Source organism: Accipiter gentilis, chromosome 4 (genome assembly GCF_929443795.1).
Source record: "Accipiter gentilis chromosome 4, bAccGen1.1, whole genome shotgun sequence".
Lineage (NCBI taxonomy): Eukaryota > Metazoa > Chordata > Aves > Accipitriformes > Accipitridae > Astur > Astur gentilis.
The window spans coordinates 38,138,335-38,153,469 of record NC_064883.1 but is presented as its reverse complement, the minus strand read 5'-3'; the positions used below and the strand labels follow the sequence as shown (position 1 = coordinate 38,153,469).

The 15,135-nt window shown below is 36.7% G+C and overlaps 1 protein-coding gene across 3 annotated transcripts in view; it reads right to left on the bottom strand.

Annotated features, from left to right (window-relative positions):
• Positions 1–15,135, bottom strand: part of LMBR1 (limb development membrane protein 1) — a 76,560-nt gene that overhangs the window by 53,352 nt on the left and 8,073 nt on the right. The window contains exons 2-4 of one of the 3 annotated variants that reach the window (XM_049798271.1): positions 8,790–8,862; positions 6,253–6,292; positions 3,655–3,794 (exon numbers count right to left, since the gene is read on the bottom strand). In XM_049798271.1, the coding sequence (XP_049654228.1) occupies positions 3,655–3,794; positions 6,253–6,292; positions 8,790–8,862 (253 nt within the window). The remainder of the gene's footprint in view (positions 1–3,654; positions 3,795–6,252; positions 6,293–8,789; positions 8,863–15,135) is intronic. The other 2 variants (XM_049798273.1, XM_049798272.1) reach the window with 2 other exon arrangements.

Sequence of the window (15,135 nt, the reverse complement as noted above, 5' to 3'; positions counted from 1 at the left end):
GTACATTAACTCAAGCACTCTGCATACTTCCCCCACACACACACTTTTTTTCAGAAAATTAAGATACCAGTGTTAGAGTAGAAATACTATTAGATGGGGCTGGGGGTCTTATTTCAGCAGTTTTCTCTAACTGAAGACAATGCATTCAGTTACTGAATTTACACATTTACACATTAGTAGCTGACAGGAACCACATTTACAGAATATTAACCTACAGAGCTATGATATGCATGTAAAGTTATGAGAGGTAAGGACAGTGCTGTACTGCTGCTGACATACATATACACTTTCCTCAAAGTAAGGAACATACACGGCCCTCTTCCTCTACTGTATTTCTTATCTGAATTTGATAGTTCAGGAATCAATTTAAAATAGACCCAAAAAAATAATTATTTTCTATTACGTTGACTGCACCATAAAATTGCATGAGAAACACTTCCAGGTATCAAGATATATAAAAACTTTAAGCAGTCTATTGGAAATATTTTATTTTTTTTGCATTCCTAGTGACCTAAGAATATCCTCCATTAAAAAGTTAATGAAACATAAAAATTAAAAATCTCTCAGTCTTTGGCAGACAGATTAGACCCTTAGCAATTTTTTGTCTTGCTTATTCATGGCAGTTTCATTAACTTTTACCCCCACCTGGTGGCTGTATCCAACAACAGCACAAATGAACATCCAGCTGTCAGAAGTACTTCTGGGTTTAGTTCAACATGCATTAGATAAGAGTGTTTATACTGGATCCAGGTAAGGGCTTTCTGCCTAGTTTCAAAAATTCCAGGCATATATTTTCGCTTTTTCTATATGTCACAACTAATGCAACAGTGTACAGTATAAAAACCCTTAATGTCATTTTCAAGTACCTCAGACTATATCTGTAATTGATACATCTAGCAAAACTGAAGTGTTTTAAAGCAATACAAACTTTCCCATTTGGTAACATTTGCAAAGCAGTTAGCAAAGCATACATGAAGGCTATGATAGAGTATTATGGAGATATGAACATTTTCTGAACTCGAGTGCTTGTGATAGCACTGTCAGCTCTCAAAACTTGCAGAGGTATTTCATAACTACAAAAACGTAGCCACTACATGGATTAGGTTTTTACAGAGCAGTGCAATGCTATTGTACAAACCTAGCGAACACCACAAGAGGGAGCCCTTCCCCAAGGTAATGTTTTCAAATAAAGTGCATTCCATTTTTGTCATGTTGCAGTTACAGATGTTTCTGAAGCCTTCACACCAACTGTGGTAAAAGTTGGTTTAGTTCAGTCATGTCTACCCCACCGTAAGCTTTGCAATATACAATCTTGGAAACACCAAGATGCTGAATTTACTTTCTTGATAGCCATTACTACTGGCCTTACATAGATTTTACTGTGCATGCATAAAGTGGTAATTTCAAAAGATTATCACATTAAAAATCAAAACATGGTCACTAGAAAGTTCAAAGGCCTTCCTATGTGACAACTATTTTCTCCAGCAGATTTCTAATTAACTCATGTTTTCTCAAGTACTGTAGCAACTGTGACAGTGAAAATTTCTGAATTGGTTTATCATAATTTTCACTCTGTAATATTTTATTGTAGATTTTTCCAAATTCAATTCAGACACAGAAGGAAGGATTATTTTCCACTAAATATTTTTTTTTCCCATGTTTGGGAGTAAAGAATATAAATCTGTCTGAGCAGCTAAATCTGTGTGAAAAATGAGAATTAGCTAGTAGGAGACATACCAAATTAGCAATCCCCCATGACGTGTGACAAAACGTATCACAGAAGAACTCAACTAGAAAGAACATCTAAAGTCACGTAGTCTGATCTGCTGCTTAAAACTGCTAAACTGCAGATGCAATCAGGTTGCTCAGGGCTTTAGCCAGCTGAGTTTTGGAAAACTTCCATGGATTTACATCTCCCAGTCTCTCTGGACAACCTTTCCCAGTGTTCAACCATCCCCACTGTGAAGAATTGTTGCTTCATGTCCTGCAAACATTGCTTCTTGCCTCTCACTGCATGTTCCAGAGAAGAAGCTGGCTCTACACAAACGCCTCACCAGTTGCAAATCCAGCTGTGCCCTGGCTTTCCTAATTTCACACCAGGATATTAATCCAGGTGATATTTCTACCCCTCTTCTGGGTAGTTCATCCCTACTTCTACCTTCTGTACACTTCCTTTTTGCTTTTGAGCTCAGGAGTTCCCCATTAAGCCAAGTCGACCTCCTATTACACCTGCTCATTTTCTTGCACACTGAGGTGCACATTACAGTGCTTAAAGGTTGGTTATCCTTGAAAGTAAGCATCTCTCCTGGCTTCCTTTGCCTTCAGGGCATTCTCCAGTAAGGTCCCACATACGCATTTCCTGAAGATGACAAAGTCTATTCTCTCAAAATTTAAGGTCTTTATTCTACTGTTTTCCTTCCTCACTCTTCTCGGGTCTTAAACTACTTTGTCACCACCGTCAGGGTCACCATTGACTACCACACCTACAGTCAACTACTCTTTCATGTTTGTTTTTTTAAAAAAAAATTCCTTTACTGTCCAGATAACACAAAAAATACTCAACTAGTTTCAGAAAGATGACAGACAATACACATTATTTCCTGTCTTCACCTATTCATGTTTAATTTGTTGTAAACTACTTTAATCTTAAAAAAAAAAAACATATGCCAAAACAACTTGCAAGTTAGGCACCTGGATATTAATGAATTTGTTATCTGTGAGTTTATAAGACGTTTAGCAAAAAGTGTACGTTTTTCTGAGAAAAATCTTCCAAAGACCAATTACCCTTTCTTCACAAGAACAGAAAAAGGACAGCACAGTTAACTTGTAAATTATGTGTTCTAGATTAAATAATACCTTCACTATGTGAAACAATTTATCTTCTTTCTCCAGCCAAATCTACTAAAGAATGTCCTGTTTCCACCAGTTATTTCCCTTAGACACATAGAAGTGTCCAAATTATTTTCAAATATTAGTATCCATAATACGTGCCCAGTCATAAGCATGTTAACCAATATTGGAAAGCCTAAGAAACTCACTCTGGCAGACATCAAGGCATCATCGCTGCAAGCACAAGTAATATTTTTTCTTGCATCTTTGTTTCCTTGAAATAGCTTATTTTTATTGCACCCCTTTACCACACTTGATACACTTATATTCTATAATTTTCCTTGTTTACAAATCAATCACTAACAGTTGAATTTAACTATCTAATCCCAACTGCTCATAGCTAGCAAGTTTCTTAAATTTCTTATATTTTTGAGAATAAATTTACTTGTATCATCATAAAGAGACAGGCTTATGAATCTTGCATTAACACATGAGGAAGAAGTTTGAACAGTGTGTTTTCAAGTTAGCTTCTAGTAGCTCTGATTCTACATTAATATTCAAACCAAAGCAAATTTGGTTTAATTCCATCAAGTCTGCATAATTCTTTAAAAAAACAAAATAAAAACAACAAAAAAACAACAAACACCAGAACAGTTAAGACCGACTTTTGTGATATATCACACAACAGCAAAACCAACTAGCCAATAACATATTAACAATTCAATTAGCATCTTAAATAAAAATGGAGTTATTTTGAAAATAATAACATATCTGTGCATGTATAATGAAGACATCCATTTTAATTACATTATGCTGAGTACTAACCATGAATTAGTGAGCCATTTAACCACTGAATATAGTAGTTTTGTGGAAAAGAAAGCAGGATCTCATTGCTGATTATTGAGAAAGGTAGAAGCAGGACTGCACCAGCTGAAACTGCTAGAGTGAAGGTGCTCAAGAACAGCCTGAAATTTAAAGAAATGTACCACTGTTACCACCAACATGCTCTGAACAGGGGAGGGAAAAGTAATTAGCCTACCTATTAATCAGTGTCTGAAGGCAACACATTCTTACATTGTAAAGGGGCAGGAGAAACTGTGATTTCCACAATATTTCACTTCCAAAATGCAAATTTCAAATACCAAGTAAGTTACAGAATCCAGTAGAAATAGCTCATTTTTACCAACTACCACAATTATTCTCTTGGAACTTGTATGCATTCAATTCCAATGTCATACACAGGTTAAATTACTGGAGTTCATGGAATGTCTCTTCATAAGTCTCCTATTTTAGTTTTCATTTCCCACATACACACTCAGAATGAAAAAAATTCTATTTCTATATTCTTACTACAATTTTTAAAAGCAGAGCTTTTTAATGCCTAAAAAAGTGAGTACAATTACATATAAACAGATATTTTAACACCAAACCGAAAAAAAACCCAAACATTGCTTTTCCTTCACAATGTAGTTACTCGAGTATCATCTCATAGCTTGGGGTTTTCTGATAGCTGTAAAGTCAATACAGAGAAATTGTCATAATTATTTAGAATATTTACGCTTATTCTTTTTAGATCCCAAGTACAACTTATATCAAATGCCATCTTGTGCACTAAAAAACAACTGTGTTCTTCAAAACAAATAACACCAACAAAAGTGTTCTGACAGAACTAACTCAATGCTAGAATAAAATTAGAAATAATTCTGAAAGTTGCATGACAAAAAAGGTAAACTTAAATAGGTCATTCCTACAACACAAATGTCAGTAAGTTGTTCACGGAGATCTTACTTTTCCTTAACAGTCTACAAATCTATTTTTCAATCACACAATACTTAACTTAGAGAAGAAAGTCTGGGTGACTAATTTTATTTTTTTAAAAAAAAAAATATATATATATGTATGTGTTTTTATTGGTGGTTTCTGAGGTATTTTTTTCTCTTATTTAAGGTTAAGTATTCTAAGCCAGAATTGTGAAACCTAACAGACTACAGCCTTTCAAGGTGCTACAGCAGTTTGGCTTTGTTTTCTCCTCCCACCCACCTCTTAAGTCCTGACAATTATGCTATGCAAAGAAATATCAATCTGCATATGTTTGACAGTTATTGCTTTTTGGAAAATAACATACACACTTAAGGAACAAGAAAGCTTAGGCTGAAAGAACAAGCAGCATTTTATATTTATAACACTACTTTTAATGAAAGGCTATTACACTGATGGAAGCGCTAATCTTGTCTTACATGGTTTTTGCAAAAAGAACACAGTATTTACAATTGATACTTGTTGTGTTTTAAAGTTAAACTAGAAAATAGATGCAGGGGGTATAACAGTTAACAAGACAAATTTTACTCTCCGAATATTGAAAAATTCAGAACCAGGCTAAGACCACAGCTGCTATGAAAATCATTCTATCTAGAAGGGCCTTCACTGTAGTCTTAAAAGCACAGGAGATGCTTCTCTACTTGAGAGGGAAGAGCTTCATAGCATTTAGAAGTACGTATTTTTCTATAGATCTGAAATAGACCTTGTGGCAAATAAGTTCAAATTCATTAAAAAATTCTGGTACCAGACACTACTGTGAGAAGCATGCCTAAGATTTACATCACCTTTGTACATCTTTCAAGCTTGCCACAAATGCACAACTGAAAGCAAACAGCTTGCAATGTACTCGGCACTTTCCCAGGGAACAAGACAAATCAATAAAATACTCATGAGCTCTCCTTCCAAGAGGATGACAGTACCACCATGGAAGAGCTAAGAACATTGTAATAAGCAAGTAGCAAGCCCACAGTTTAGTAAATCAAGTAACAGAGGGCAGCAACAGTTCACAGATGTTCTGCAAATCTTCAGACATATTTAAATAGAAGAGATTAATATCTAGCTTTACAAAGGAACAGGAAGAGAAGAGAGATTTGCTGGCAGACCAGCAAGTCTGGCAAGTGCTCGTCTTCCATTTGTTATTCTTTAAGTTTTTTTTAAGTTGATCAAATATAGATGTCTACTTCAGGGTGAGCTAACTTTCTTTCCAGGATCCATTGCCTCCCTTGATAGGGCATCCATTGACTGCAGTGGGAACTTAAAACACCTACCTCCCATATAAACACCTACATTTTAGAGACCTAAATTTAGGTTGAGGTCTTGCACTGAATTCCACGTCTTGCATCAAGTCCTCATGCAATATTCTGGCCAACTTTATACCTACCAGGAAAACCATAGGTAAAAAAAGCCCTAGACCAAACTGCCTTGCCTCTTGTCATGCCTTTCATAATACTAGGTGTCACTTGATCAAATCTTTTTCCTCTGCCCTCTAGCAAATTATTTGCTGTCATACTTGAAATGGACTGTTATTTATTTGGAAGCATACAAGATTCATATCATAATAATATACCAAGAAACAAAAGTTCTGCAAAAATGAGCTATACATACGATATTCTGTTAACAATGGCATCTTCATCCTCTTGCTCATCTGAAAATTAAATTACAGCAGATTATATTCAATACTTGGTCATCTTTCCTCAGGCTAAAATGTATATACATAGGAATAATTAATTCACAATTAAAATCTAGAATTACTAAAACAATTTATCAGCATCAATATTTTAAGAATATTCCTAACAAAAATGAATTATATTTTTTTTTGCTTGCTTTAAACTCTTTTCAATCAATGTAACTACAAAGTTATTCCACTTTATTTAAATATACAGATCAAAGTTTCTTGGAAGCATCTTCCAGAAGGCTCTGCAGTTAACAAGCTTTCAGACTACTATCAGCATGGCTGCTGCTAGGAACTGTCCTTTGGGGACCTCTGAAACCACAGAGAGTACACAAGCTACAGGGAAGTCTTAGGGTCCATACTAACTACTGCTATAAAATGCTAAATAGATATTTCATTTTCAGTATAAATGTATTTTTAAAAGAAGAAAGTATACCCAGAACAGTACTGACCACCACTCAGTTGCTTCCCCTTACTCATCCCTCCTCCCTGCTCCTGGGGATTTGGGGGAGGCAGGGAAGGAGAGTAGTTGTTGTTGTTTGTTTTGGATTTAAGATGCCATGGCTTCCCTTCTGGTATTTCACATTTTAGACCATTTTTGTTCACTTATTCTTCAATTAATATTCCAATTTTTTGAAATATTATCAATATTTAACTCAGAGGTCAATCACTAATACATCCTTCATTTATTCTTTACATCCTTCTCTACACACATCTATACACAAATGTATGCATTTCTACATTTGAAATAATTCTAAAGTCAGCTTTCTTCTTTTAAGTCTCCCAAGTTTTCCGTGAGAAGTAACTCCAATTTATTTTAAAATCTAAGAATAAAGCCAGGTGTTTCAAGTTTAAGTCATGCACACACTTGAAATAAACATGTAGCCACTAACATCATGCTATTTTGAAATTCTTCTGTGAAAGTACATTGGGTTACTGTTTCTCTCTTTTTTTTTTTTTTTTTTTTAATGAGAATCTCATGGTGTTTTGAGATACTAAGTCAAGGTCTCTTATGAATCATTTTGGCTAAAGAGCTTGTTGTAGAAACAGCAAACAATTTGTCCTGAAAGAATTCCAGATGGGTTAACTCTTCAAACGTGTCTCATCAGGAAAAGCCTAGCAGGCTACAAAGTTTGCCTAACTAAATGCTCACAAAGCTTTCAAAGTCAGGAGAGCTGCAGAGCAGTTCCTCTCAGTAGCTGATGAGATCAGCTGCCAAAAAAGTTAGTAAACATGTCTTTACATTCAATAGTGTTTGCCAAACCAGTTTCCCTTCCCTGTTCTTCTCTATCTCCAGATGGTTTGTAGTCTCCAAAATACATATCAGGATCAGAAGACAGTAACCACCTTACTCACTTTTTAAACTATTTCCTATGTTTACAGAGGTGCACTTTTTTTTTTAAAGGTATTACATTTCTTGAAGAGTTTACTTTTTTAAACACAAACCCATCTATGAAAGCAGCTCTGTAACAACACAGGTCACTATAGCTCAATAAACAGTTTCCATCAAAGTTCAAAGTGCCAAGATCATCACGCATAAGAATGCTTCTCCAGCATGACTGACTGAGCATTACCAAGCACCAAGGTCCCAGCTGAACTGTCAGGAGTCAAAGATTCTGCCATTTTATACAGATCTTTATGCTACTGTCTTTAGAAGAAATATAGAAGAAAATTACAGGGGCTCCTACAGACTAGTTTCAGACAGACCATGTTTCTGAAGGGACAAAAAAAAATATCTCAAGGAATAAGACTTCAGTGGTGAGGTCATAAGGAACTGGTTAAGAACACTGAAATAACTCCACCTGAGCAAAGCAGGATTTTTTGAAGAAACCCGCTCCTTCCCTTCTGTATTACTGGCAACCTTTTCACTTTACCAGCTAAAGCTCTGAACTTGATTTTGGTGCTAGAACACAGCCTGCAGATACTTATTCTGGAAAAGATGACGTGAAAGGAGAACAACAGGATCTAAAGGCAAGAGAGGCAGAAGAGTCTACTTGACATTCTCCCCTTTCTTCCCTCTCAAAACAGCTAAAAATTTAGGCTGCCACAGAGCCACAACAGAACAAGTGATTGTGGCCATCCACACCACCTTGAAAACAGCCACCCATTCTCACTCAATTTACACAGTGCCAGCTACAGTACTCACTGATCTTTCTCTAAGATGCTTCAGTGCACTCCCTCCCTTGGTTAGTGATATTAGAAGGCATGTTAAAGGGTCTGAGAAGTGCCAGAGCAGGCACAAGGGAGGTGATGGAAACATGCGTGGCTCAGGGACAAAGGGAGCAGACAGAGGGCAAGACAGCAGCATATACAATTAGATCAGTCCAGGCTGCCATAGACCAGCAGCCTGAGAAACACTTTTGGTCAGAGATCTAGTTCTTCTGCTTTCTTTGTGAAGGCAGAGAGAAAAAGAATCACCTATTCATTTGAAAAGCAAAATTATTTTTTAATACATTAAGTCTATGCTTACCTGCTTTCCTTTTGTATCTTGTGATTATGAAGTAGGAAACTATGTAGAGAACAGCAAACAGGAGAAAACAGATCTGGAAGAAAAAACATTGTATTTATTAGGTTATGAAGAAATGCCTGGATTATAAGAATAATAAACAGAAAATCCAGTATCAACAACTTAAAATTGAATTCAGGTCAACAAAAATGTATTCGATCTAAATGTCATCAATGTTTTGGTTTATAGCTTATTAATAGAAAGTTAAGCCAGTAAGAACAGTTTAATTACAATAACAGGTATTGGATCAATTTTATGGCCAGCAAGTTTTACTCTAAAATTAAGAATAAAGCCTTATTTACAGTGCAATTTTTTGTTTGAGGGACGGCTGGGTGGGGTGGGTTGTTTTTTTGAAGTTTGAATCCATTTGAGTTGTAAAAACTGTCACACATTGTATCCCCTTCACATGTAACCTAGGGGTAACTGTATTTTATACGATGGGCTCTTGAAGACCAGTTTTGGAGTAAGCTATCGGCATATGTGGAAAGAAGAAAGCAGTACATTTACTATTTCCAAGACGTCTTGAATCAAACAAATTCCAGGCGGCAACACACATGAGAGAGACTCACTGGCCTACAGTGGATGTCCAAGCATGAGCTGGTCTAACATGATGTTTCCCTTAGAAGCCAAGGGCACAATTTCCCTCCTCATAAGGTAGGTAGCTTATTTAGGTCAGAGGTACCTTGAGCCCACCATGACTCGCATCAAGTTGTTTCTAAGATTTAGCACTAAAACGTCAATACAACAAGGTAAGACCACAACACCTACAAATATGTTGGAAATCTTGGAGGAAAGGAATCGAACAACAAGACAGTTTTAACCCTCCAAGCCTTTGTGGGAAAGAAGAAGAAAAGAGAAAAACAACACTTCATTTGCTCCTGAATGAGGCATCACTGGCTCAATGCTGCTTCCTTAATCTTGTTTGTTGATACCCATTAAAAACATGATTCAGTCAGAAATTAAACAAGAACGAAGCATGCCATTCCATGATGCTGTATCCCTTAGCCTTCCCTAGCGCCTGAGCAGTCACAGTGAACAGTGCGATATACCAGCAGAGTATTCTGCTTCATGTCAGCTTGCAGGAAACAGAATACCTGCACACCACAGGCTGAGAAGCTACCTGAAGCAGCCCAAACTGTTAAGCTTCTTTTCCTTGTGCACAATACTAATAGCCACCTCATAAGTCTTAACACAAAGCAGTTAACCAACTCAATCAGGCAAAACTGTTGTAGCAGTTGCTACTATTAAAGCGAGTTTGCCCTATTACCTGTACAAGGGTTGTTTGTTGGGGGTTTTTTTGGGTTTGTTTTGTTGGGTTTTGTTGTGTTTTGGTTTTTTTAATTGGCCCTGCAATTCATATTAACAACCTAAGTGTGTTCTACTTCAATCTGAGCTTTAATCTCCTTTGTGATCTGAAATTGCAAAATTACTTCACTGGGCAGCAGCTGATCTATTTCTTTAATCAATCATTTAAAGATTTGCTGCCTTTAAGAACTCACTGTCTTAAAATCAGGGGCAGAAAAGCTACTTTAAGTGAAAGGAAAAAGTGAAAGCGAACATAGGGATCATAGCCCTTAAAAATTTACATCTAAATAAGCACATTACATCCAAATCAGCAGAATCAGAGGGGGAAAGAATGTATCACTCAATCAGGGAAGACAGACGTTTTAAGAAACACTAATAAAAAGAAACTGGGAGAGTTATTTCTTTTGTGTAGTCAGACATTTTGGATTAAAAAAAAAAACAAAGCATAGCCAAGTGTCTGAGCCTCCCATTTGGGTGCCTGCAACTGCCCTGCACGTCTCCCAGAAGTATTATGGTCCCATAGGTCTAAAAGCAGCAACTGAGCTCATTCTCTGTGCTGGCAATACACAGCAGTGATACCTGAAATACAGATGCTGAAAATTAGATTTCCTAACTAGATCTCTGAATTCAAATATCTAACATGAATGAGTTCACCAACTTTCCAGAGGATGCTTCAGAGAAGAAGAGGCTTTGATAAAGAATTTAATTATTTAAATAAATAATTTTATTAATAAAGAATTTTATTAAGATTTAATAAAAATGCTTGTATGTTGTTGAATCAGGAAGAAAAAAAGAAACTGAGATGACCCTTGGGTTTTCAGAGTACTCTGACACAGCTTGTCCTGTCAGTATTGGAAAACACAATGCCAGTGCTGAAAGAGTCCTTCTCTAAGTTTCCAGTTCCTCTGAAAACTAGACCAAGGCTACGGATTAGAGACATCTAATTTTAGGCATCCACTTTTGAAAATCAGGTATCACATATACAAGGTCAGTAAAATTCTTCAAAAATCTGTCAGACCCAAATAACACTGTCCCTGTGTAAGATAAAGATATAGTTAAGCTCATTTTTGGTTTCATTTTAATTAAGAATAAAAATGACTGCAATCTTGTTTGTATCTTCAAATAAAACAGATGACCTTTATTCGATCTGTGATAGCAAGGTTACAATGAAAATGTAGGTCTGTACTTAAAAGGTTCCACTGAGATAACTGAGGTATTCTGAGGGCACAGCAGATGAAAGCTGTCCAGTAACACGAACTGTCAAATGTTGTATTTCTAGTTTTAGATGACAGCTACTTTGCAACTCAGCAATAAGGTGTAACTATATATCTTGGTATAATTGCCCCTCTACTTCTCTCAGAATTGAGAACAACAAATATTTACAAAGTTGTTTATTACTGAAAAAGCACATAATCTTAAAATGATCAGTAAGAAAAGAAATAAGTAAATTCTAATCAGTGAAAGCTTTAACATCTTAACAGAAGAGAGTTCACAAATTAAAAGTCCTTCATAGTGACTAAAACAACTCAATAAGCAAACTCAGAAATATTACTTCAGTCTCAATTTATACTTAGTGAAATCTATGATCCTGAAGTGTTTCTAATCATGCATTCTGAATAGCTTTCCAAAGGGAGTAGCAAAAGCCAGCATCCTAACTATTTTTAGAGTGGAACTCAGTTAAGTTGGGGAAAAGGAATGTGTTGCCCATGATAGCGAAGAATAGATTCCACTGTCCTGTCACACTGCAGTCCTGGGTTCTTACTCCTCATACTGCTCTTTGTTTGAGGATATTTTTGTACTAAAAAAAAAATACAGCCCTTTTTTTGTACTTGTTCTAGCTTTGGTTCATGCTTCTCAATTAGGAATGACTGGGCTTGTATGCAGTACTCCAGGTACTAACAGCATTAAGCCTTTCTTTCTGTACTGAAAATACTTCACCACCTTCACCTGAGAATCACACTAGTAACTTAGCATTATCCTCCAATTGCTGAATCCATCCACACCGTCCTCCTCAATTACTTCCAGCAGAGCAGCTCTCAAGTTACAGTAGAAACTTGTTTTCAGGGTTCAAGTTCATCACTATGTCTTTTTTTTTTTTTCCTTTTAAAACCACACCTTAATTTCATACTACAGCTATTATTTTGGGATAATCGAGTCCTTTCTCCACCAAGTTCTAACCCTCCTTTGTATTGACTACATCTCCTAAAGAATTGGTTTTGTACTAACAACATAATGTTTTACTTCATTTTGATCTAAGTTGAGCAAGACTACTCTTAATACCGATAGCTGAGGAAACTGAGTAGCAGTTTCCCCCCCGCAAATGCAACACCTACTGTCATGTACACTACAGCCATTCTTATTCACTTTACACTACTAAGACGCGCTGACCCTAGTTCAAGAAATACCTTCCAATGCATGTACTGAACACAGCCCTTGGCAAACGCAAAAGGAACACTCTACCAATAGTTATGTGGCTTCAGAAAACACAGTTCTTGACAGCTCCTAATTTGACTTTCTTAAAAAACCCACAACTTAGAAGAGGGAAAATCCACATATACATATGTTCATAGTACCCTAAATCATCTGTCAACTTTCATTTCTAATCACTTATTAAAAAGCATAGGAGTCTGAAAATTTTATATGGTTATAGCCAAACAGTCAAGCAAAGCAATTCTTAATAATTTGTAATGTCTTTTTTTGTGTTCCCCCCTCCACACCACTCAGTAACTGAAGACGCATGGATTCTATGCTACATCTAAGGGCTCCCTTTTAATAGGTGGCACATTAAGAAATCTTCAAATCTCAAGCATATAATTCATTCACATTGCTTTGCATGGGCTAAATACAACCTCTGGTAGGACAAGCAAAAGAAGCCTGTCTTCCCCTGGAGTTCTTAATCTTCATTTGTGAAAGGAAGTGCTGGGCTGGGCTCCTGACAGTGGTGCACGGTGGGAGGATAAGACTGGAGGTAAGGAGAAATCCCCTCCATGAGGACAGCCAAGCAGTGGAATCAGTTGTCCAGCAAGGTTGTATGTACAGTCTCCATCCCTGGAGGTTTCGAAGCCCAAAGTAACCTAGTCTGACATCATAGCTGACCCTCCTTTAAGCAGGAGGCTGGAGACCAGTCAGCCTTCTTTTCTACCATCCTGAATAAATTAGCACCGTGAGAAACTTCGTCATGTCATAAGTTACACCCTTCTCCAGGTCACTTAGTAATACATTTGAAAGCATTAGTGTAAGCACAGGCCCCTGTAGGGCTGTGTCAGGGATATCCTCCCACTGTGAAAAAGCTGGACATCTTGCAGAACAACAACTTTTAGCAGTAAGGAACCACCACAGAACTCCTTTGCAAAAAGAAGTCAGAGACCTTAGTAATGTTCTTTGATTTAACACACTTCCAAGCATGAAACAAAGGTTCAAGATTTCCACTTAAAAGCATCAAAGCAGACAAGTGATCATTTCCTCCCACTTGACTGCATACTACCTTTTAGAATAGGGACTAAAACAGACAAGAAGTAAACAGCATTTTACTATGCTATGTATGAAATGAAAGATGAAGCTGCCCCAAAAAACTAAGGAATAAGGGAAGGAAGGAAGGAAGGAAGGAAATAACTTCATTTTAAAGTGGCCGCATCAGTATTAAAACAAAAAAAGTTACTGCTATTACATCTACCAGCATTTCTATGCAAAAGATATGCAAAAAAAGACCAGCTACAGACATAATGAAGAGTATCTCCCCTTCTTGCTGTTACTTTACAGAACGTGTCCTTTCCCCTAAATAGAAAAAACAGCATAGAGAAAAGAGGAGGCAGAGATCACTCTGGGAAACACCACCCTGTAGAATATGTATAAGAACATGTTTAAGAGTTGAAAACAGAACTGTCAGTGTTTTGCTTGACTGTGATTACTACCTACAGAAAAGTACTAGTGTTGCACTTCTGGGTTTTAATTTCTATAACAGAAAACAACTAAGCATAGCATTGTACACCTACCTCTTAGTGCTCTCATGCTGCTGAAATATTTTAATGTGCATTAAAATGCCACATGGCAACTAAAAAGCTTCCTCCTACTGTCCCTCTTGGCAACTATTGTTTACTCCTGGAAAGGATGGCAGGAATAAACAGCAAGAAAATACAGGTGGAGACAAGCACTTCTGCTCAGTCTACTTCTAACAACTCCATTATGCCATTGACATCTAAAAAGCAAACAAGGTGTCCCACCTGTTTTGGATGTGTCAACAGTAAGTTACCCATAGAAAACTATGCACACTAAAGAAAATTTTAGCTATGGTCTCACTTTGACCTTGGCATTCATAATATCATCTGCTTTGGACACCTCATTTTTCTCAAAATGAGGTATTAACTATTTATTCTTAAGAACTCTGTGCTCTGTGGTTAAAGTTCACTTTAATCCAGCCAGCCTTATACACTTAGCATGACACATTAAATTCAAGCTTATGAGAAAATGTCAAACGCATCTTATGACTACAGATTAATTGTACTCATTCACACAGCCCTCCACACCTATGATTTCTCCCACATGCATGGTCTCCTCTCGGGACTCCTCCCTGGCTTAAGACATGTGCAAGAAGTTGACCCACATTCTTTTGTTGGTTCCTACATCATAAAGAAATCATAAGTGGTTCAGAGGCCGAGTGCCTAGACTTGCTCATCTAGGAAAAAATTCCAGGATCTAACAAAGTACAAAACATCCAAAAACATATTCTGTGTGCTAGAAATACTGCTCAGCTGAAGATGAAAAACAGCCTCTATAGCCCTTTAGAAGGCAGCTTCCTCATGCCATTCACTTAAAACTATCTTCACATTAACTTCACCAGCAGCAGAGCCCCACTTCAAAATAATGAAGGAATTCAAATCAATATATGAATTTGTTAGCTTTTACATTCCCTTTTATATACTTAATGGGAATGTATTTATGTTGCTGGGTAAAGGGAAAAAAGTGATACCTCCATGACCCTTAGTAATAGGCCCAAGATACCTTTGTT